This window comes from Sparus aurata, chromosome 2 (assembly GCF_900880675.1).
Source record: "Sparus aurata chromosome 2, fSpaAur1.1, whole genome shotgun sequence".
NCBI lineage: Eukaryota > Metazoa > Chordata > Actinopteri > Spariformes > Sparidae > Sparus > Sparus aurata.
Window position 1 is genome coordinate 24,394,909 of NC_044188.1, and position 21,741 is coordinate 24,416,649.

The 21,741-nt window shown below is 45.1% G+C and overlaps 1 protein-coding gene across 7 annotated transcripts in view; it reads left to right on the forward strand.

The window, feature by feature from the left end:
- fli1 (Fli-1 proto-oncogene, ETS transcription factor) overlaps positions 1 to 21,741 on the forward strand; it is a 36,054-nt gene that overhangs the window by 11,047 nt on the left and 3,266 nt on the right. For 4 of the 7 annotated variants that reach the window (XM_030398649.1, XM_030398668.1, XM_030398686.1 and 1 more), the window contains 7 exons: positions 1,246 to 1,457; positions 1,743 to 1,897; positions 2,948 to 3,151; positions 11,930 to 11,998; positions 19,546 to 19,605; positions 20,448 to 20,507; positions 21,417 to 21,464. In XM_030398649.1, coding sequence (XP_030254509.1) covers positions 1,246 to 1,457; positions 1,743 to 1,897; positions 2,948 to 3,151; positions 11,930 to 11,998; positions 19,546 to 19,605; positions 20,448 to 20,507; positions 21,417 to 21,464 — 808 coding nt within the window. The remainder of the gene's footprint in view (positions 1 to 1,245; positions 1,458 to 1,742; positions 1,898 to 2,947; positions 3,152 to 11,929; positions 11,999 to 19,545; positions 19,606 to 20,447; positions 20,508 to 21,416; positions 21,465 to 21,741) is intronic. The other 3 variants (XM_030398659.1, XM_030398677.1, XM_030398695.1) reach the window with 1 other exon arrangement.

Below are 21,741 nucleotides of genomic sequence, written 5' to 3' on the forward strand. Positions count from 1 at the left end.
TATGTACGTACTGATTGGCTGATGTCAGTACACCAGCGCAGCACCTAGGCGTACATCACTGTCTCAATCCACTTTGGGCATGATTGAAGTTGTCCTAACATCAACAGGAAGCTGCAGTTGCTACGTGGGCTGTAAACACAAACGACTTTGGATGCCAGACTGCGATATGACCAATAACTGCACATAATTGCTGTAAACAAAAATACACAAGAGATTGAAAACTTGACATCACAAGTTTCTGGGTTGTGTCAACTGAGAGAGTTGAATCTGCTTGTGTGCGTGAGTGCGTTCTTATCTGTCTCATTACAGGACTACGTCTTCCTACTTGAAACAGTTTGACATTTTGGGATACATGTGCCTCTTCGCTCTCTTGAATTAAATGAGGAGATTGATACCACCCTCAAAGCTCTTAAAGTGTCCAGTGTGTAATATGTGGGGGCAGAGATGAAATATAATATTCATAATTATGTTTTCTTTTGTGTATAATCACCTGAAACCAATACGTGTTGTGTTTTTTTTCTGGCCTGAGAATGAGCCTTTTATGTCTACAGAGGGAGCGAGTCCTCTTCCACAAAGTCTGCTATGTAGCACTGCCATGTATCTACTGTAGCTCAGAGGGGACAAACCAAACACTGACTATACAGAGGGCTCGTTTTTAGTAACCATTGTAGAGAAGGATGAGATGAGGGGTGTTCAGTTGGTTGTAATTTGCAACCATGTCTCTAGATGCCACTAAATCACTCACACTGCACCTTTAAATGTGAAACTACAACTAGGAGAGTTATAGCATAAAAAAAGGCAGGGGAGGAAACAGGCTGTTCAAAAGTAAAATCAATCACCTGGCAGCACAAATCTTATATCATATTTCTTTATTATGTACAAAAAATTGTACCCCAGACTCCAGGAAAAAAACTAAAATGTCAGTGTCCGTAAAGAAAAGCACTATAACGCGTTAATTAATGAGCTTTATAAATGTTTAGGGTCGTTTTTTTTTTTAAACAATTGGATTAAAGCCAGGCTAGCCATTTCCCCCTGTGCACAGGTTTAATGCTATGCTAAGCTAGATAACTGCTAGCTTGAACATTTTGTATGAAATTGACAACCTTAAGAGTGGTGCTGATATTCACATCTGAATGTCTGCAAGAAGGCAATTGACCCCAAAATATCAAAGTAATTATTTAAAGTTTAATGTTGGCTTTGTATCTTGAGTTCGACATACCAAGCATTTGTTTCTTCCATCCACAGGAGGCGCTATCAGTGGTGAGTGAAGACCAGTCCTTATTTGAGCCTCCATACGCTACTGCTGCCCCTCTCCCCAAGACAGACATGACTGCATCTGGCGCACAGGACTACGGCCAGACCCACAAAATCAACCCCTTACCCCCACAGCAGGAGTGGATCAACCAGCCAGTGCGGGTCAACGTCAAGAGAGAATATGAGCACATGAATGGATCCAGGTATTTGCACGACATCCACTTCCCGTGCCTAACATCGATCATCATTAGACTTATTAGACTTTTGGTGTCCGTCACTGCAGCTGATAAACATTGACATTTGTCACTCAACAGGCAATTTCTTTACCACAGCTCTTTGCTTCTAATCTTCGGTGTACTTGGCCTTGGCCATTGTAGGGCTTAAATACCCCATGCCAAAGTCAACGGCTGGAAAAGAAAAAACAACAACACCCAATTTGTCTGCTGATAATATTGTTACAACTTTCTTGTCTGTGTGTGTCTGTGTAGCAGGGAGTCTCCAGTGGACTGCAGTGTGGGTAAATGTAATAAGCTGGTGGGGGGTAACGACACATCTCAGATGAGCTATGGAAACTACATGGATGAGAAGAATGCCCCTCCCCCCAACATGACCACCAATGAGAGGAGAGTCATCGTACCTGCAGGTGAGGACAGCTTTTTGACAGTGCAGAGCTGGATACGTTCTGTTTATTCACTGCATATTTATGCAGGTGCAAATTGTTATGTTTTTCCTGTCTTGCTGCTGTGATTACAGACGGAATCACTCCTCTGCTTTGGTCAACGTTTGCCAACACTGTAAATGTTTAATGAGTCCCATTTCTATTTAGCTGGTTCACGGGGCAAATCATTGTTCCAGTGTTTTACGTCACTCGTGGGAGCAGGTAGAGGTGTCTGTTTGTCTGCCAGACCTATATATTCCCTCACTGGTCTCACAAATGTGATCCTTCGGTGTGTAACATAACACGGTTGGGGTGGTAACAAGTGGAGTTTCAGGTTTATAGCCTGCAGAGAAGTGATATTAATGTTAATTGGGTTGTTAGGTTTGAGCCGGAGAGCCAAAGAGAATGACTGTATTCTCCCTAAAATGAGCATATGTGATTCATTTGATTAAAATCGAATGGAGCCTTGCTCAGTTTTCCGTTTTTAAGGGCTGCTGAAGTGTTAGTGCTTAACTGATGCAAGCGGCCACTCGTCTATTAACCTAATAGGAGATCCACATGGTGGCCACTCCTTAACCACTAGTGGTAAGTTTGGGGTTTGGATTCCACATTGGATGTGCAGTGTATCAGACTTGGTCTAGAAGTACTGCTTCTGTTTTATATTGCTTTCTTGCCATATGGGTTAGGGTTAAGGTTTGGGACGATGCAACTCATACCACAGATTCTGAACAATCACAGGAAGGGATTTCAGAGTGAAAACTACTGTGAAAGACTATTTACCTGAAACCTGATATGAGTCATCCCACGAAGGCAAACCCTATCCCATGTGGTTAAAATAAGATCAAGTTTTTACAAGTATCTGAACAAGGTCTGCTTCTGATACAAAATTCTGTTTCCAATTTGTTCCTGTCTCTCCCTCTCTTTACCTTAGTTAAATATGAGGCTCTCCCAACTGTCTTCCCCGGCGTCTGTCCAGAAACGATTGTTTCGAGGTCAATTAACTTCCTCTCTTCTTCTTCTTCTGTCTTCCTGCAGACCCGTCGTTGTGGTCCCAGGACCATGTGCGCCAGTGGCTCGAGTGGGCCATCAAGGAGTACGGCCTATTAGAGATCGACACGTCCATGTTTCAGAACACAGACGGCAAAGAGCTCTGCAAGATGGGCAAGGACGACTTCCTCCGGCTCACCAGCATGTACAACGCCGAAGTGCTTCTCTCTCATCTCAATTACCTCAGGGAAAGTGAGTACACTTTGTGCAACTTTAAAAGTGGAAACAGACAACTCCCCTCCTAGTGTTTCCAAGCGGTGTTATTGTTGGTGCTGCTGTCGTGAAGACAACTGGATCGTTTCCATTTTCCTTAGAGTAGCAACTACCAACAACACAGCATCAACTGTGAGTCTATTCATTCATCGAGCGTATAATGGAGTCATGAAAAGCAGATAGAAATGGTGCTTGGCTGGATTGCCAGTCAGCCTTCACTTTCCGTGATTTCGTGGCAGACAAAATTACAAACCGAAAGCGAGGTTTGTAAGGAACCAATCTAAATGCCAATGGTTTCATTATTCTATAGCCTTTACATCATGCAATCAAGATTTACTTAATGTTATGGTATGTGGTACGTGGATGAAAAGTTGTTGGAGAATCAATTGATAAGAAAGTCAATCGACAAATAATCAGAACACTGAAGATAATCAGGTTTTTGAAGTAAAAGGACATTAAATTTGGTGAGAACTGCGCACTCGGTGTCCCTGCTGTACATCCTGCTGTTTGCGCTCAAGTTGAAGTCTGCGCTGGCATCCATCTTTGCCAAAGAATGAAAGTCAAAATCAACCCTCAGTCAACACACAAGCCTCTTTTCATATACTGTTTCCGATTTTTGGATGAGAAGTGAGAGTGAAGAAAACGCCAAACCCGGGCAAACAACATAACACTTTGTTTTTTTTTTTTTTATGTCACCGCACTATTCTCACATTACCATCAATAAACAATGAAATTGCTTTTACTGGAAACTCATTTCTCCATAATGGCTACCCAGTAATAAGCAGAGTTGTGGAAACCAAAAGGGTTTCTTTCCCGTCTCGAGATAACCATCGACTACATCCCCCACTTGACTTCACAGCGCCTTACTCCACATGGTCCGGCAAGATGAAGCCCAGGTGAATTGCCTCAGGAATCGTGCCTGGCCTGTGTGTTGAGCACGGCAAAGAAAGTTGATCTGCAATTTGAAATGGAGGCAACTAAATTTGAGCCTCTTACCTTTGAAGAGTTCCACGGCGCAATCCCGCTTCATATGTTTCGGCGGGGAATTTTCTGAGGCAGTATGCAAATTACGTTTTAATATAAGAAGTAACATCTGGCACGGCTGTTGGTTTGAATACACAGCGATGTCTGCTTCAGAGGGTAGGTACGTCCCCTGTTTATTGTAAAAAGAGGCAGATCATGAGTGAAGTGATTGTTGGACGTACAGAGAACAGTTTGTCCCATCTTTGAATTCTTTGCATTCTGTGCTTTAAAATAGAGAGAGCTGCCTCTGCTGCGGCTGCAGAATATCATGACACCACGTTGGGTGGAGTGGCTGATGGCTCGACTAAATTTAACATTGCTCCCAAGAAATTGCGATGGGCCTCGGCGTGATGTAATGGGAACTGTATTTTGTGGGTGTCAACAGTTTTCTCTATGCACAGCGTCTGGGCAGAGAGAGATGCTTGTCATGAGTATAACAGCCTCATTGTGCAGCGCTGCAGCGGGTGGATCTGTCTGACCGCCACTGGGCACGCTCCGCAGAGCAGTTTTCATTATGGCCACTGGCTGCGGGACTTAGCCACGGCTTAGGCGTGCTGCGCCGCGACTCTGCCCATCGCTGCCCTTTTTTTGATTTAGACCTTGTGTGTTTTGGAGACAGAAGAGATGTCTCGGGAATCCTCTCCACTTGCCAGCTGAAATTGCTTTGGATATGTTCCCGACAATCAAAAAGATGAATGCTCCCGTCCCGTGCCTGGACTGCCTGACCTGTTTTTGGGGCAGCTTCTCTGGGAAGTGAGCAGCGCGTGTTATTGACACTGGGAGCCTAAGGGCAAGAGGGACCATGTTAGTAAGTGAACATCTAAGGAAGGCCGAGAAGGAGGAGGAGAAGCAGGAGGAAGAGGAGGAGAGTCGAGGCTTTACGCAGACCCTGCAGGGCTGATGATTTGGAAACCAAAGCCGTTCTCTCTTTTCCCCCTGCAGCACAAACAAACACAATCACAGACGAGGAGTAACCCCGTCCAGAAAATAGACCTCTGGCTTCACTCACGAGAGCTGGAGCTTGGCCGAGCTTCCAGAATACAGAAAAAGAGAAAGCGAGGGGAAGACTGAGCCAAGCCCTGGAAGTATTAGTGATAACAGGTCACGTGATGTCTTCCTCCAACCCCATTCACCACTCTGCCCCACATTTACCCCCCATCATCCTCTGAAGAATGGATGATTCAAGGGGGTACCGCAATCATTTTATGCACATCTGTGTGCATCATGTCTGCCTTTGGTTCTGTTTATTGAACCTCTGATCAACATTCCTCAGAGTCATTAAGCCCTGTGTGTACACTCGGCACGGGGCAAGGACACACTTCCCCACCCTACAGCCATACCATAACAAAACATTCCTGCCACGTCATGCGCGGAAATATCGCCCAGACACCCACACTGGTGCAACCGCTGGCACAATCTGAACATCTGTCTGGCTACCCAGCTGCTTGCAGTAACAAGGGTAGTTGCCCATGCATCATTTTGGCCTCATTGTTGGTCACTTATCCAGATTTTTATAAGTGATGGCCGCCCGCACCCCAATGTGCTTTCAATTTGGGGTGCAATTTGAGAATTTGTTCAAATTAGTCTGTCAGGGAGGGACCGCGGACTGTTTGCTTTATCGCACCCATGTAGGTCGGTTTGATACCACATGTGCTGGAAAGGGAGCCGAGCAAAGAAAACCTCAGACAACGAAGGACTGTATCCTCGGACACACGGAGATGCACGAGCAGAGAGAGAGAGAGAGAGACAGCAATGAGACAGTGAGGAGGGGTAATAACGAGACGAGAGCGTTGAGAGCGAACCTACTGTGGATCTGAGGAAACATAGCAACAGGATGAAGAAATATATCTCCGACAGATAGATTTTACAGTAGTTATTTGAGGACAAGGGCAGGAGATTGTGAGCAAGAGAAACAGTTATAGAAAGCGGGTGTGAGATCGAGAAAAAAAAAAAAAAGAAAGAAAGAACTTGCGGGGGGGTTGAACTATTTTTTAAGAAGTGCGTGGAAACGGTCCGAGGTGGTCATGATTGAGTGCCGTTGGAGAATAGCAATAGTTCTGTTTCCCAGCTGTCGCCGCCGCTTGTGTGTCTGGATGGATTTACAGCGAGGGAGTCAAGACGGAGAGAGGGAGAAAGAGAGAGCGAGCAAGAGAGGGAGAGTGATAAGTCTGGGCTTCTGCACTGCTGCTGCTGCTGCTCGCTCCAGAGTGGGGGACATTCTCGAGCCCTCAATAGTTTATACAGACCATAAACATCTGGGCTCGAAGGCTGAGTAGGGAAAAAGGAGGTCTGGAGAGCTCTCTCTCTCTCTCTCCCTCTCTCTTTCTCTCTCTCTCTCTCCCCTTTCTCCCCTCACAACATTTTTATTGAGCTCCCCATGCATTAGTTCTTTCTATTGGCAGATTATCACTGGTGCAGAGGGGCTCAACTGCTTGGCTCCGCGCCCTGTACTGTTAGCTGTCTGCCGTTAGCCACCATTACAGAGCAGTTTTTCGTGGCTGCTCAGTCGACTGCCCGGGTCCAGACACTTAGAGGAATGTATGTACATATCACATTAGCATAAGTGGAGGTGGATAATAAGCAGTTGCTATTCATGTAAACACTGTGATGAGCTCAGCTGTAATTTAAGCTCGCTGCTTAGAGGACCATTATAATTGGAGCTACTTTCAGCCCAATTGCCAGTTAAGTATGTTGATATGGGGCTATTCTGTAAAACCTTGGATTTCAGTCAGTGATGTTTTTAAAGGGACAGTCCTTTCCCAAAATGAAACATACAATTTAGTCATACCATTCGTCTTACCCTTTGAGCTGTTTATCAATCTAGATTGCCAGATTTTGAAGATACGGGCCACAGAGAAGTCTTCCTTCAGCAATGGAGGTAGATGCCACTCGTGAGAGGCTCTTGCTTGTTACATCCATGAGTAGATGCGCACTTCCTATTGGGCAATGTGCATCGTAAAGTTAATAGTTTCTACTTAAATGCCAAGGTCTGTGGATTATCTTGAGTAACAGGGTCATGATTTTCTTGAAAGAGGCTTTGCTGTTGAGTCTTTGAAATGTTTTTTTGTGGAACCACAAGCCGAGTGATTTCTCATACCATTATATTTACGAAAAGCAAGACATCTATACTGCTCTACTAAATTGTGGCGATGGCAAATGAGCTACGGTTAGAGTTTTGTAATGGTGCCAGTATACTCCAACAGAGGTGCGTGCCAGATGGTTGAACTGTGCCTGAACAGACTTTTTTTGGGGGGGATTTCTGAAACTTTTTCATATCTGACATTCAGAAATTCACAAGTGATTGATCAAAGATTTGATTTTTATGTACTTCCTCAAACAATTAGTTGCGGCAGTCTTCAGGCAAACTAAGGTCTTCAAGGTCAGGCAAACGTGTCTCCGTGTCGAGATGAAACAGTTTGCTGGACCACCCCTCAACCATGGCCTCCTTACTAAGTGGTTTTGTTGAGCTACCGTACAAAAACATCATACTACATCATGCTGCATTTTTTTGGTCATTTTAGGAATTGAAGCTTACAACCCATTACATCATTCTCTGGTGAGGACAGTCTTGAATATCCGCCTAGAAATTATGTTCATTTTGGACAATTCCACACCACAAGATTAACGTCCAGTGCCAACACTCGCTGCCAATGCAGGAAGTGGTGTGCCCTTTATGTAGCAAGGCGGACAAGCGAGGTGGAGGTCGTGGTGTGGGACGGGTGTGCGGTGCATTTGAATTTCATATGTGAGTTCATACCCAGTCACAGACCAGGAATTAATGTTTGCTTTTTTAGAACCCAAACCACGGTTGTTCTCCAACCATAACCACCTTTTTGTGCCTAAACTGAACCAAACCCTTCCTGGTAGCAGATCAGAATAAAGTTACTGACAAACAGTAATCGGCAGTGATGCATTACTCAGCGAAGAGTTAGAGTAATGAGATAGCTTTTTACAATACTGAATAGAGTAAGAAATAACAAAGTCAGTAAATACAGCACTGTCCGATCCATTTGTCCAGCATCTTACTGAAAGACTGATCTCAGTTTGGTCTCCCCTCAGTGACAGACTGGCGCGGCACATGTTAGCTTAGCGCTGCGAGGAAAGGAGGAGGAGAGGAGTGATGTGACCACAGGTCACTCCAATGTGGTCTCATTTAGAAAATGTTGTGCTGTCATTGACAACCTGCTAATGTTAGCCAGTGGTGAGTCATTCAAGAATCCCCAGCTTTTGTTTGGGCCTGGACGCAACACCATTGGTAACCTTGCTGCTGTGTACATTACTCTGTGACCCAGTCACATGGACCTTAAAACTTTAGGGAGAAAATACAAATCTTTTTTTATCTGTTATCTGGCAGCGGTTTAAAGGTGTTTTCGGTGACCTCGCAAGTGTTGAGAGATGTGAGAACACAGTTTCCTGTTGTGAAAACCAATGTTTAAATCCAGTATTTCCACGGATTGCGCCTGAGGACGAGGCTCACGGCTCGTACAGTGAAGAAGAAAACAGCAGGGCCTCATTTGTAGTGCTGTTGCTGAAAAGCTGTACACAGTCTGTGTAAATACTGGATTTAAATGTTGGATTCGCATGTACAAAGACAGTCTCGGATGAGTAATCAGCAAAGTGATGGAAATACTTTTGAAATGAGCAATAGGCCGAAGTAACTGCAAACAAACAATGTCCTTTGGGTCATTCTGAAAGGCAGTGACAAATGATCTTTAACATGAGGGTAGGAGCACTTTCTGGAGTCAGCTGAGTTTTTTCGAGGCACTCTTTGGATAGGGACGCATGTAGACATGAAAATCACAAGAAAACTCCAACGCATTCTCTTTTTGAATAATTGAAATTCCTTTGTTGTCACCACATGGCCTTGTTAGAACTTTAAAACAGCTATGAGGCATTCCATCATCAAGCCTTCAACACAGAGTTTGGGTTTGACCCCCTGACAAAGGCTCTGAGACAACAGTGCCTTGGCGTTTTCTGGTGATTTTTATGACAAGTAATCCCTTTTGGTTTGGAGGACCTGTTGGAAATTCTCTTGTGCGCTATCCAAGGCTGAAGACTGCCTTCCCCAGTGCAGCTCTGTCCTATAGAGCTGAAAGGATGACTTACCTCTGGCTGGAGCCCGTTTGGCACCCTTCAAGTGGCACATTGCCTAAGAAACTGGGTGACTGGGACCCTCAATTTGTTGACAAAGCTCAGACCACATGTCTGAGGCCATGGTATCATATAGCTCTACAGAATAAACAGCCGGGCCCCGATGGAAGACAGTCACAATGCTCAGCAAGCCCTTTAAGATCTCTGTCAATATTGTGGGGCGTGCCAAACTGGAGGACAGGGCCCTTTTGAAAGAGCCATCAGTTATCGAAAGAAGAGAAAAGAAAATTGTTTGTGGATGTTATGTAATCGAGCAGACTGCGAGCAGATGTGGCTGGGGAGGGTTAGACAATGAGAGAGAGAGAGAGAGAGAGTAAGGGTCTTCAAGGCTGAACACTAGCCAGTCCTCCCACTGTGCTGTCAGATTACCGGGACGTGTTTGTTTTCTGAGAGAGGAAGAAGCCGTCCAAATAAATAGGCAGCACAGCCAAGACTCCCTCCGCCGAACTGAACTGTCAGCTGTGGTGTCTCTCTCTCTCTCTCTCCGTCCCTCGCCCGCCCGCTCTCGTACAGCAGGCCTGAATTTCTCTGTGGGACGGTTTGAGGTTTTCTCAGCAATGCTGCCTGTTTGCCTGTCTGGGTCAGCCCACATATGTGGCACACAGTAGGAAAAGGGTTAACAGCCCCTTCCTCCTCCTCCTCCTCCTCCTCCTCCTCACCGTCTTTTTTTTTCTGTCTGTCTGTCTGTTCATCTTTCTGGTACACTTTCTCCCCCATACCAAAAGATGATGTTTTGGTGGCTCGCCCCCGCGCGCTTACACTCTGCGTGTGGAATTATTTTTGTACGGGGAGCTGCGTTTGATTGCTGTGCAGGGACCCGGCCTCATACAAAGGCTCCCCTGTTCTGAGGCCCCCAGGTTTCTAAACTAGACCCAGAGCCTTGGGGGTGCCGTGGAGTAGGTAGAAATGGGAGGGGTGGGCTGTTGGGAGGTTAGAATTCATTCGCGGAGCACCCGACTCCCCCTCCAACCCCCCCCCCCAAGACCCCCACATCCACCCCCTAAAAAAACAGACCCCTAGTCTGCCACCATGGGCCCCTTCACCCCCACCAACCCCCGACAGCAGCAGCAGCACAGCAAGTTAGGTAAGCATCCTGCGTCAAATCCCGAGAAAAGGCACATCACAAATTCCATTTTGCCTTCAAGTATTTTTTTTTTTTTTTCGTTTGCTCCATTCAGAAAAGGCATCCTCCCCTCTGAGAAGCTCTCCGTAGCGATCTCAGCGCTAAATCGCAGCGCTCCCCGTGTAGTAGCTGCTCTTGTGTTTTCTCTGTGCATTTTTGGGTCTGTTTTTCCACTCGCTGATTTATGCCTGGGGGCAGCTAAAATTAAGAGAGCATTTTGGTGCCGCCCAGGGTGCCTGTGTAAGTGGAGGAATGCAGCGCACAGTTCTGCTCCATAAGGTGAAATGAATAGGCAGCCATATGCAGAGTCTTGCCTCTCTGACTTTATTATTCAGGAGCAGGGTTTGCAGTTAAAACGCTGACAGGCTGTTTTTTTTGTATTTTTTTTTTTACTACATTTCACGAACTGAGTCTGTGCTGGATTTGCTTTTATTTGGGACAAGATTTATGTGTCAAGGATTATTTTTTCTTCTGAGATAATTTTTCAAGACAAAACAGGAACACAATTCAAGAAATGAAAAAGGGCTCTGTCGAGGTGCGTTACAGTGACTGAGCTGAACCTTCTACTGCCACCTGCTGGCTATTGTAATGCCCTGTGAGCCTTTTGTCACAGACTTCAGGATGGTGCTGCATTCAGGTTACTCCGAGATGCATTTTCCCTAAAGACTTATAAGAGCTGGACAACAAATCAAAATATAATCAAAATCCCAGTGCGGCCAAGTGCGATATCCAAATCATAGACGCTGAATTTTATTAAAAGGTAAAATGTGTGACAAAACAGCATTATGATAATGAAATACTGTAGTGCTGCAGGGATGCTGGGGCCTACGAAGCTTGTTCGCCAGATGTGAGAAAAACATGTTTGTTTGGTTCAGAGCCCAACAAATGTCACATCATCATGACTTAATGAGATTGTTTCAGTAAAAAATGAAAATGTGGATGCAGAAATGAACATATCCACGGATCACGGTCAAAATAGTGGCACTATGATTATATTTTGCCATACAGGGAAGCTCTAATCATTGTTAATATACACATTGGCATCTGTATATGTTCACCAAGATCTAGTTCTAAACCACGGCCAAATTTGGCCCTCATAAACATTTTGTGCGGCCCCTGAATGTGACATGAAATGCACGCTTTGTAGTTTCACCGGCTACTGTTCGTTTCAGTTCTTTCATTTTCAGTTGCCTACTCTAACAAACTTCTGAGTGAATACTGCTTTCTGAATTCTGTGCTATTGAACTTATACGGGAAGTCCAATAAGTGTGTAATGTGTGCAGTTAACCCATAGATGCTCATATGTAATGATGAAAACAAGCTTATCTCTTATCCTGTTTTTCACATGCTAGTTTGAGATGTGATGTATTTGTCTCTATGCTTTACAGGACTCATGGATGGTACACTGTTTTGTCTTACTATACGCTTTTTTTTTTTTTTTTTTATCTCATTGACTACAGGTAGCTCATCATTATCCTACAACACACCATCTCACACAGACCCATCCCCACGCCTGGCTGCCAAAGAGGGTAGGGACACACTTTTTGAATTATTCATGTTTTACATACTATATATGCCATCTGTGCACGTATGTTTAAGTTGATGTAACTGCGAGTTGAGTGGTTAGACTACCTGAGATGAAAAGAGGAATGGAAGACGCAAACACAGCGTCTGTCAGCTTCGGATACACGGAGAGCGCACAAACACACACACACACACACACACACACACACTTGAGAACACAGACCGCTCACACAAATCCAGAGCACTGATTGCCAGCGACAAAGCTCTGCGCAGGTGCACCCTTTGTGTCGTTAAAAATAATACGAGCCAAGCGGCTGCTATTCAGGGCCGCTACCTGAACGCTGTGACAACACGCGGTTAGCTCAGGAGGGGCGGCTTCGGCGCGGAGGCGTATTAGCAGGAAGACAAAAGCGGCGTGCTGATGAGTTCTGTCCACAGCAGCAGGGGCGAGAGCAGGCGGTGAATGTGACGATTGTTGGGGGGAAGAAGCGGGACGTGAGGCACGTGAATGAGGCTGTGTGCTGGAGAGACAGGTGCTGAAGCAACAATGTGAGCGGCAGAGGAGCCTGATTGGCCGCTTCAGACCAGACAAGAGTGTATGAGTTCTGTGAGCTGGTCTCTGCTGCGGGTGTGGGTGAATTAATGGCAGGAGGTGAAATGATGAGAAACTGTAGAGTGTACGCCGGGCGAGTTTTTATGAGATTACTGTCGCTGTCTCTGGCTATGTATGATACACATAGGTCATCAAATTCAAACTTGCGGCAGAGCGAATGCTTGCCTGCAGAAATATCCATCTTAATACATGATTGAATGTACTGCATACTCAGTTTGATTTCTAGCAGTAATTCACTTGAACATGAATCAGATGCACTTGAAGTCCCCCTCCAGTCAGAATGTGTTTTTTAATCTTGTCCTCGAAGATGTGCACCGTTTGACACTAGAAGGCTGTTTTTCATGTTCGTTGCTTCAACCGGAATGTTTGGAAGTGAAAATCTCTTTTTAAGAGGCGGGGCCTACGAGCATGATTTGTGACATCACAAATAGTTAGGAAGCCTTGAACCCGTTTTCAACATGCACAGCAGTTAAACGTGTGAAATGAGGATTCCAGTGGGGTTATAATACTTTTTTCTACAAAAACAACTCCAGACACGCGTTAGAGAGTTGTCATGTATGCCTTAATACATCTGTAGAGGGGATCTTTAATAATCTAATTCAATGCATAGTTGTCAATTGTTAGTTTTATTGTTCTTTTGTCATGACATATTTTTTCTTGAAAGGCACATTAGAGGAAGAATGAATAGGATTTTAGGGGTGAATTAAAGCATAAAATATATGCTACTATGGCTTTTTTCTTGGTGTTTTTTACTGCGGGAGCCGCTCGGTGTCTTTGCTGACTACAGATATGTAGTAAAGTGAAGAAGCAGCAGTCAAACGAGACCTGTTGCAATGTCTCACTCGTCAAATCCTTGCAAAAGCCAAGCTGAGTCTCTCAGAACAACGCCCACAGCGGCTCAGAGTGATTGTCTCTTTCCTCTGGATACCTTTTCACTCTACAAACATTACTTTGTGCTGACACAACCAGAACCGGGCGAAGGCTGCGCTGCGTATCTGTACGAGAAGGAAAAAAAAAAAAAAAGGCTACACATCCTTTACATCGGCTATAGAGTGTCACCACCAGAGACGGGAGAAAGGACTGCAATAACAGTGATAGCCTCGCTCACAGGATGAGGGGCCCTATCAAGGCAGGAGGAGAGGAAACAGTGGGTCTGATAAGTGTCCGAGAATGCCCTCGGCCTCGCTCTATCTGCCCCAGTAGTGAGCGTTAGCAGGCCGCGTGCTTGTTCTCGCCTAGCTTCAATACCAATAGACCAATGGGCAGGCCAGATAAGATTCTGCTCGGTCACCCCCCGACCCCGCTCTTCCTGGTTCTCAGCGGCAGGTATTTGGACTGGCAGGAATAGAGGGTCACTCCCTTCAACAGCATTTCCCCTCTCACAAGAGGTGACTTCTATTATGAGCTCCTGTAACGCCGGCTGCGCCTCTGGCCGTGTCCCGTGATCCCGGGTTAATGTACAGCTGAGGAACGTCTCCAACAGGGTGACTTTTTCAAGAATTGGGAGTTATCAGTGAGATACCCACACAATTTAACATTAATCACGTTGCTTGGAACTGCTCTTTTGTATACACCATAAAATGATGCAAGTTATTTATTAGGTATTTCTTTACTTATTTGCGACAATAGCACACTGTGGAAATTCTCATGAATTCTGAACCTCACTTAAATAGAAGTATGATGTTAAATAGAAGCTTGAAGTATCGAAAAGTCAAAGCACTCATTGTGAAGTCAAATGTTCCCTGTCAGTGTTTTCCTATCATATCTGATTAAAATTACTGCTGAGTTAATGTATAGGGTACAGTTTACTGCTGTAGTGTTCAGGGTTGAGAACATTTGAGCTACTGTATCTGCTATTTTGTAGTTTAATCTACAGCAGTACATAATATCCTTTCAGATCATCACATGTTTGTAACGTCTCTCTCTCTCCTGCGAGAGCCACGAAACTCAGAAAAGTCGACGGAGAACAGGTGGTTTTTAGCTTTGTGACGATGCGTTTTCCAGCTTATTCAAGAAGGGTTATAAATAGTTTATTTACCAGTAGAGGCAGGGGAATTTTCTCCCGACATGAAGTGACCAGTCATCCTTCGGGTTCATCAGACAAATTGTTTTCACCGGGCAGGAACGAGACGAAGCAGTGGATCCGAAAAGTAATTAGTAACATACAGAAACACGGTGCAATGTTTGCCTCTAAGATATAGTGGATGGAGATGGAAATACTCAAGTACAGGTTAAGTGAAGTGGACAGTGTAAGCTGAGTGAATGTACTCGGTTAATTTCCACCAGTCCTTAATAACAACAATCAATATGCCAAAACGTCACTGTCAGTGATAGTTCAGCAAAAAAGGTGACGCCAGCTAGAAATCTGAGTTTGGGACGCTGTGACTCGACAGTGAGAGTGGCCCTTGCTTTTCGGGAGGAGCCCTTTATCAACATTTTCTCAGATCAGCGTTGCCAGATGTTCAGGTTCATATATTGCCTTTTTGAGAACAGTCGAATACCATTCAGGCTCTTTGGGGTAGAGTAAGCACGAGCATGCAGCAGGAGACAACCCTTAATCTGCTCCAGACTCTGCGGTGTAAAATGCAATGTTATGAATAAAAGAGAGCATATAAAACACGGAATGCAGCAGCTATGAAAGGGTGTGTGTATGTGTGTGTATCGAAAGTCTGTGTCTACTACTCGCCTGTGGGTAGGCATGTGTGAGTGTGTGTGTGTGTGTGTGTGTGTGTGGGTGGGTTCCTGTATGTCTTGGTGCAGCATGTGTTACAGAACGTGTTGAAGCTGCCTTTGATTGTGTGTATGTTGTAGATATAAGTAGTAAGTGGTGTTAATGTTTTTTTTTTATTATATAGCTTTTTTTTTATCCTCCCTTTTGTACCTCTTTCAATTTTTCAGCTTCTGTTTGCGGCGCTGCTATGAAATCAGCGAGGACACTCATATTCTCCGCTGCTCTCTCAGCGGACGAGCAGAGACGATGATGATTCACCTCTGCGAATGTATTTACTGGTGGCAGCGCCGCCCGAAGTGCGTCGCTGTGCGTCAAGCTTTCTTGCGCTCATGACTTTCAGTTTACGCATCGCTCCTCTTTCGGGAAAAAAAAAATGTTAAAGAGAGGTGCAAATGTTGTCTTCAGAATTGAAACCTATGAAAGAGGTCAACTGGTAAATAACCCCTGCCCTCGCATATCCCTTGCATGAGTGTGTTTTATGCGCTCCTGTGTTCTGGTGCACCCACTGTCTCCTCACCGTGTCTAAACTCCTGTACTTTGCCATCAGTCTCCTCCTCCTATGGCTCCGTCCTCACACAGATGGCTTTTAAAGCACCTGTATTACGGGTATTAAAAAAAAAGTTTACCCTGTCTGGGTCTCTCTCTCTCTCTCTCCTTGGCTCAGACTCTGGGTTAAAAACAGTCCACGGCTCGACTCTCAACTTCTCTGTCTGTCTCTTCCCCTCTGCTCGGTTGTTTTTTTTCTCTCTCCCTCGCCGTTGCTCTCCACGTCTCCCTGTCTGTCTCTCTCTCTCTCTCTCTCTCTCTCTCTCTGTCTCTCTCTCTCTGTCTAGCGCTCGGGCCTTGTTTTGACTAACTGGTCCTGCAGTCAAAGTCTCCCAGGAGCGTGCACCACACCCCAGACCAGAGTGGAAACTGGCTCAAGTCGCAGTCAGAGCGAGGCCTGGAAAAATGAAGGAGCTGGGGGGGGGGGGGGGGGGGGGGGGGGTTTGGGAAGAGGCGGCTCTGTGTGTGCACATTTCAGGGTCTGTGTCTGTGTTTGCGTGGCCTGGCTCGCCCCGAGTGCGCCCCCCACCCCCCGACCACTTGGGCTTTGTTCGTTTTCTACCTCTGCGGCTTCTTCCTTCCACTTTCCCCGCCTTTCGCTCAGTCAAGTTAGTCGCCTTAACGCAGCGAATACACCGGTGGAAGCCTGGAAGCGTGCCTGCTCCCGCTTGCGCGCCGGTAAAGGGAAAATAGTTTAGGAGGTTAATGTAATGTGCTGCCAATAACTACCCCGAGGGGTATCTCGAAATGAGGATGAGCCCATATTACTTGGCATCCTGCAGACGGTAGCAGAGTTTGCTGCCATTGTTTTCTTTTCAAATTCCAAAGTTGTGTTTTCGTCTGACTCTGTTTTTTTTTTTTTTTTTTTGGTCTTGTTTTTTTTTCTCCTCCTCTCGGTCCTAAGTTTCTTCATCTCCTCTTTCTCTTTCAAGGCCCCCTTTTTTTTCACACGCTTCGTCACTGTCTCCATCCTCTTCTGTCTTCTTCTCAGCAATCCCCCCCTCTCTCTCTCTTACCTCGGCTCCTTCACCTACCCTCTCATCTCGCCTTCGTTCTCCCTTCCCCCTCCCCCTCCATCCTTGCAGCCTGCTCGCTGCACGTATGGAGGTAGCCCCGTTGTGTTCTTTTCGGGGTGGTGGTGGAGGGTGGATAGAGGTGGGTGGGTGGGTGCGTGGACGGGGTGGGGGCTGGCGGTGAGCAGAGGGGAAAAAAGGGCCAGTAAAACAAAGAGAGGTTGTCTGCAGGCGAGGCAGGCAGGAAACGCAAGTCTCCCAGGACTCTCCCCCAGTCACTGCTCCTTGGCTATCCTGCCGGCCCACACCAGATTGAACCTGACAGCCCCGCTGAGGCACGGCAGCCCGCTTGTTATTTGTCCCTCCTTTCCCTCTTTGTGTCTCTCTCTCCATTACGCTCGATTTCTTTCTTTTCCTTTTGATCATGCTCTAATTTATTCACTTCTCTTACGCTTTGTCGCGGGGCTCATATGCTTCATTTTACTTTACCATGAGTTTTATGTAACTCGCGCGTTTTTTCGAACACCGGCCCCCTTTCAGCCACGGAGAACTTCGCAGCCCGCAGACAGGAACGGGCCCATTGCTGAAACGTCAGGGGTGAAGAGTTGAAAAAGTTCGAAATTAGTGAAAAGATCAAGAGGTCCCTGAGCAGCGGGAAGTTTTCCCATCGGTGGGTATTCTGCTAGTAAGGGAAAGGGAAAAGAGGGCAACAAAACATCCTTTGAAAGTAACACAAGACGCATAATTGGATTTGAAGTGTGTTTTTTTTTACACTTTCATGAGTGGATTATGAAATAAGCAAAACAATGCAACAGAGCTTGTTTGGCAGATTACCAGGTGGACTTTGTTTCAGAGAGCTTAATCTAGAGTTCAGGTTAAAAATAAGGTTAACGTTTTGTTCCGTGTATTTGAATATTTGTTGGGGTTCATTTCAGACAGGCTGAGGTGTCATCATGTCCCGATCCACAGGAGGGCAGTGTTGCACAGTGTTTAGAGATGGCTGCAGATGATGGTGCATCTTAAGTCACCGGGTGTCCAAACGTATCGCTGGAATGAAGACGGCCACCTTCATTTGTACGCAGCACCGGAGAGAACACCACTCTTGCAACGAGTCATCTTTAAAGTGTTTTTACATAACAAATTAATTGACTTCTTTCTTTTTTTTTTTTTGTTACATGAATTAAAATACACAAGATATACAAAGCTTAGACGAACGTTCAAGATATCCGCACGGTGAATATGCAAGTATTTTGCAATGATTTATTGCTCGCAAGCACACAAGTTTACTTGAATGCACCGGTTAGAACTTGGTGGAGGATAATTTGCAAAAAAAAAAAAAAAAAACACATAAATATTAATGTTGGGTAAACAAACACCTACACACAGATACACACAGAGAATGCATTTAATGTCCGGGACCAACACACTCCCTCACTTCTGTAACGTCAACACATCATGACGATGATCTATTGAGGTAATTAATCATGCATATTGCGCAAAAACACAATGCTGTGAGATACGGTGTATCCGACGAGCACATCATGCTGTTTATTAGTCACTCCATGCTTCGTGTTTGCACAGTTTTTACACTCGATTCTACAAAAAGTGCGGCGTCCAAGTGGATGCGGCAGAGTCGGGTCTTGCCCTTTTCAAAATCTGGGGATTCAAACCTCCAACTTTGATTGTTAATAAGCCCCCTTCTAGGATATTCCGCCTACGCTGATGGGAAACGGGATTGCCTCTTGACCTTCTAACGGCTTGCTTATCCCAGCAACAACCTCTGTCATCACCATTACGCTGTCTCTATCTGCCGCCCTCTGGGAGAAACACTGCTGACAAAAAGATTTGCAGATCATGATAACACTCTAAATAGCATGTTGCACACAACAGAGTGAAAAGCCTATCCGGCTACAATGCGCATCACATGTCCCTGTGTTCTGGCAACTGTTTGAACTGTTTTAGCCCACAATAATCCAGACAATCACGGGTTCTGGCCAGGTGCACTGTGAGCACACCGGGGTGTTTTGGAGACGTTGCCAGGGGAAGGATACATCCTCTGTTTTATCTGCTCGTGTCAGGGTGATTGATTGTTGCTGGAAGCGGTCCAGCCTCACACTCAGTCAGGTTTGGACCGCAGCAGGTAGAACCCATGCAGACGGGGGCCAGTTTGGCTGGTTGTCAAGGTCTCATAAAAGCTGCTTGTGTGGGAAGAGGGATGAGGGTGAATATCATGTGCATGCATTGTCTGTCTGTGCGTCCCTGTTGTCCTGCTGTACGCTAATTTGCACCAGTCCCTTTGTTTGTGGTCTGAGTGTTGCAAGCTACTCAACCAACTGTCCTCTGTCAAAGATTGTGCCATCTATATTAAAACCATCACAACGTGCCAAACCAAACCACATTACCGTGTCCAGACATCCTGTGAAGGGCATCTTAAACCATGTTTTGATAGATTTATTGATGCCGGTTGGCCCTGGTCTCGCTGAGTTTTTGCTGTGGCTACACAATGAAATGAGACACTGAATGTAGTCACATGCACAGGCGAGTTTAGAGATTGGACTCAACTGTACTAGATTTCCAGCCTTTTTGAACAAAGCAACTGGAATTCTTTTTAATCACGCTTGTCTACCCGTCTCTTCTCTCTCTTTTCAGACCCTTCATATGATGCTGTACGGCGGACAGGATGGTCAAACAACATGCACAGTGGCAAAGGTAAGGACATAAAGATAGCATGGCTGTAACAACACATCCTCTAAAAAACTGATTAGGTCGATTGTCCGCATCTTCCAAAAGGACATATATCACAAGGACGTATGTACAACCTTCATCTTGTTGTCATAGTTTGGTTTTGGCACGTTTTAGCCTTTAAATGTACCTGTTTAATCCATAGGCACTAAAACTACTCTGCTATTTTTTAGCCACTGAAACTACTCAGTTAGGTTTAGAAAAACCTTGTGGTTTTGCTTAGGATCACTACGTTATCTCAGTAACTTCGGTTAAAAAAGGCCACAGAACAGCAGCATCCTGAACGAAAGTTTTGTGCTTGTTTAACCTGGCCGTCTATCCCTGACCTCCTCCCTATACGGACTCGTCGCTCTTTACACCACTTCTCCCCACTTCCTCCTTTGCCGCTGTAATGATTTCTACAGACTATAGGTCAGCAGCCTGACAAGAAACGTAATAAGCTGCTTTGATTTCGGTGAACCTTTATCATTTGTGTATTCTGTGCAGCAGATTATTTGCAAGCGCTATTTAGTCCACATCAAACTAGAGGCAGTTCCAACATCCACAGAGTCTAGACGTGTCGGGCCGACTCCTACAGATTACAGCCTCTGTTGTCAGAACATGAAGAGACAGTCCATCCAGCCACCAACTACTGCCTTATTTACTTTGGACCTCTGCTGACGTGCCTTCAACTTGTGTAGCCTAGTTATCTGTAGCCACCCTGCTGATGTTGTCTCTAAACCTTCTTTTTATCTAAGTTTCTCTCAGTCTCCCTCTTGCTCTCCTCCTCAACTGATTGCCTCGCTCTCTCTCTCTCTCTCTCTCTGCAGGCTCACCGGTGGTGACTCAGAATGTGACCAAATCCACTGAGCAGCCCAGAGCTCAGCCAGGTAATGATCCGCAGTGTATCTCCTGATCTCTGTGCTATCAGCACACATCTTTTACGAAGATAGCTTAAAGCTAGTCTGTTAGCATGGATATAGGCCTCCCTCAAGCCCGATTGTTCGACATTAATCAGATAATTATATTTTCTAAGCTCCCAGTATCTGCCCTGTCTGCTTGGCCGCCTAATCGATTGCAGTGAAGCTTATTTTGCAGGCGCATTGTGAAAAATTGGTGATGTTTATAACACAGGTAAGCACAGATCAAGAGTGAAATGGTCCCAGTTGTTTACAAGTGGTTCATCAGCAATTCAATAATGGAGCGTTTGGAAGTCTACCAACAAGCTTCGAGTGTGTACTAGTGTTTGTACTTTTTTTTTCTTACCTCCCAGCCACATACCTATTAGCATGTGTAATTGGTTTTCCTGGTCAGCTCATTATGTAGAGGGCGTGCAGAGCACAGCAATCCAAACACACAAAGACTACCACACAGTGCTCTCTCGTTATGTCAGTGTTTCACATGTTAACATGTTTATTTACTCAACCTGAAAAATCATATTAGGAGCAAAAGCAATAAAGAGGTTTTCTAAAATTATCATAATAGAAATTAATACCATCAGCCGTTGCTCAGTGACATGTTTATTTTGTCTTCAATCTTCCATACTAATTAATGTTTATACTCATTTGTTTTACGATGATTTACTGGCTTGGCAGTCTCACTGTAAGATTGCTGGACACCTCACATGTTTTTTAAGAAAACTATAACTGTAAACCTCCATGATCTACAGTGACAGTGTAGGACAGTGCCCCTCGGTTTCATTAACGTTTTACTCTCCTCTCATTAGTATGGGTAACATACCATTATATCGCCACAGTAATTAGATTGTAGATCACCAGAAGCTCTCCTTTTGTCCACAGATCCTTACCAGATTCTGGGTCCCACCAGTAGTCGCCTTGCCAACCCAGGTAAGCGTTTGCGCATACTCATCTTTAATGCATCTCTATCTGTCAATAGCCAGCTGTTGTGAAGATTTCTCAACAATATTATTTTCTGCAGGCCACACTGCACAGACAATTGATTTTTTAACAGTGAATAATAATAATAATAATAATAATAATAATAATAATAATGCATTTTATTCAAAGGCGCCTTTCAAAGCACTCAAGGACACTGCACATAAGAACAACAGTACAACAAACAGGAGACAATTTAGTGCCAATGAGGATGATAAGCTCTTAGTTT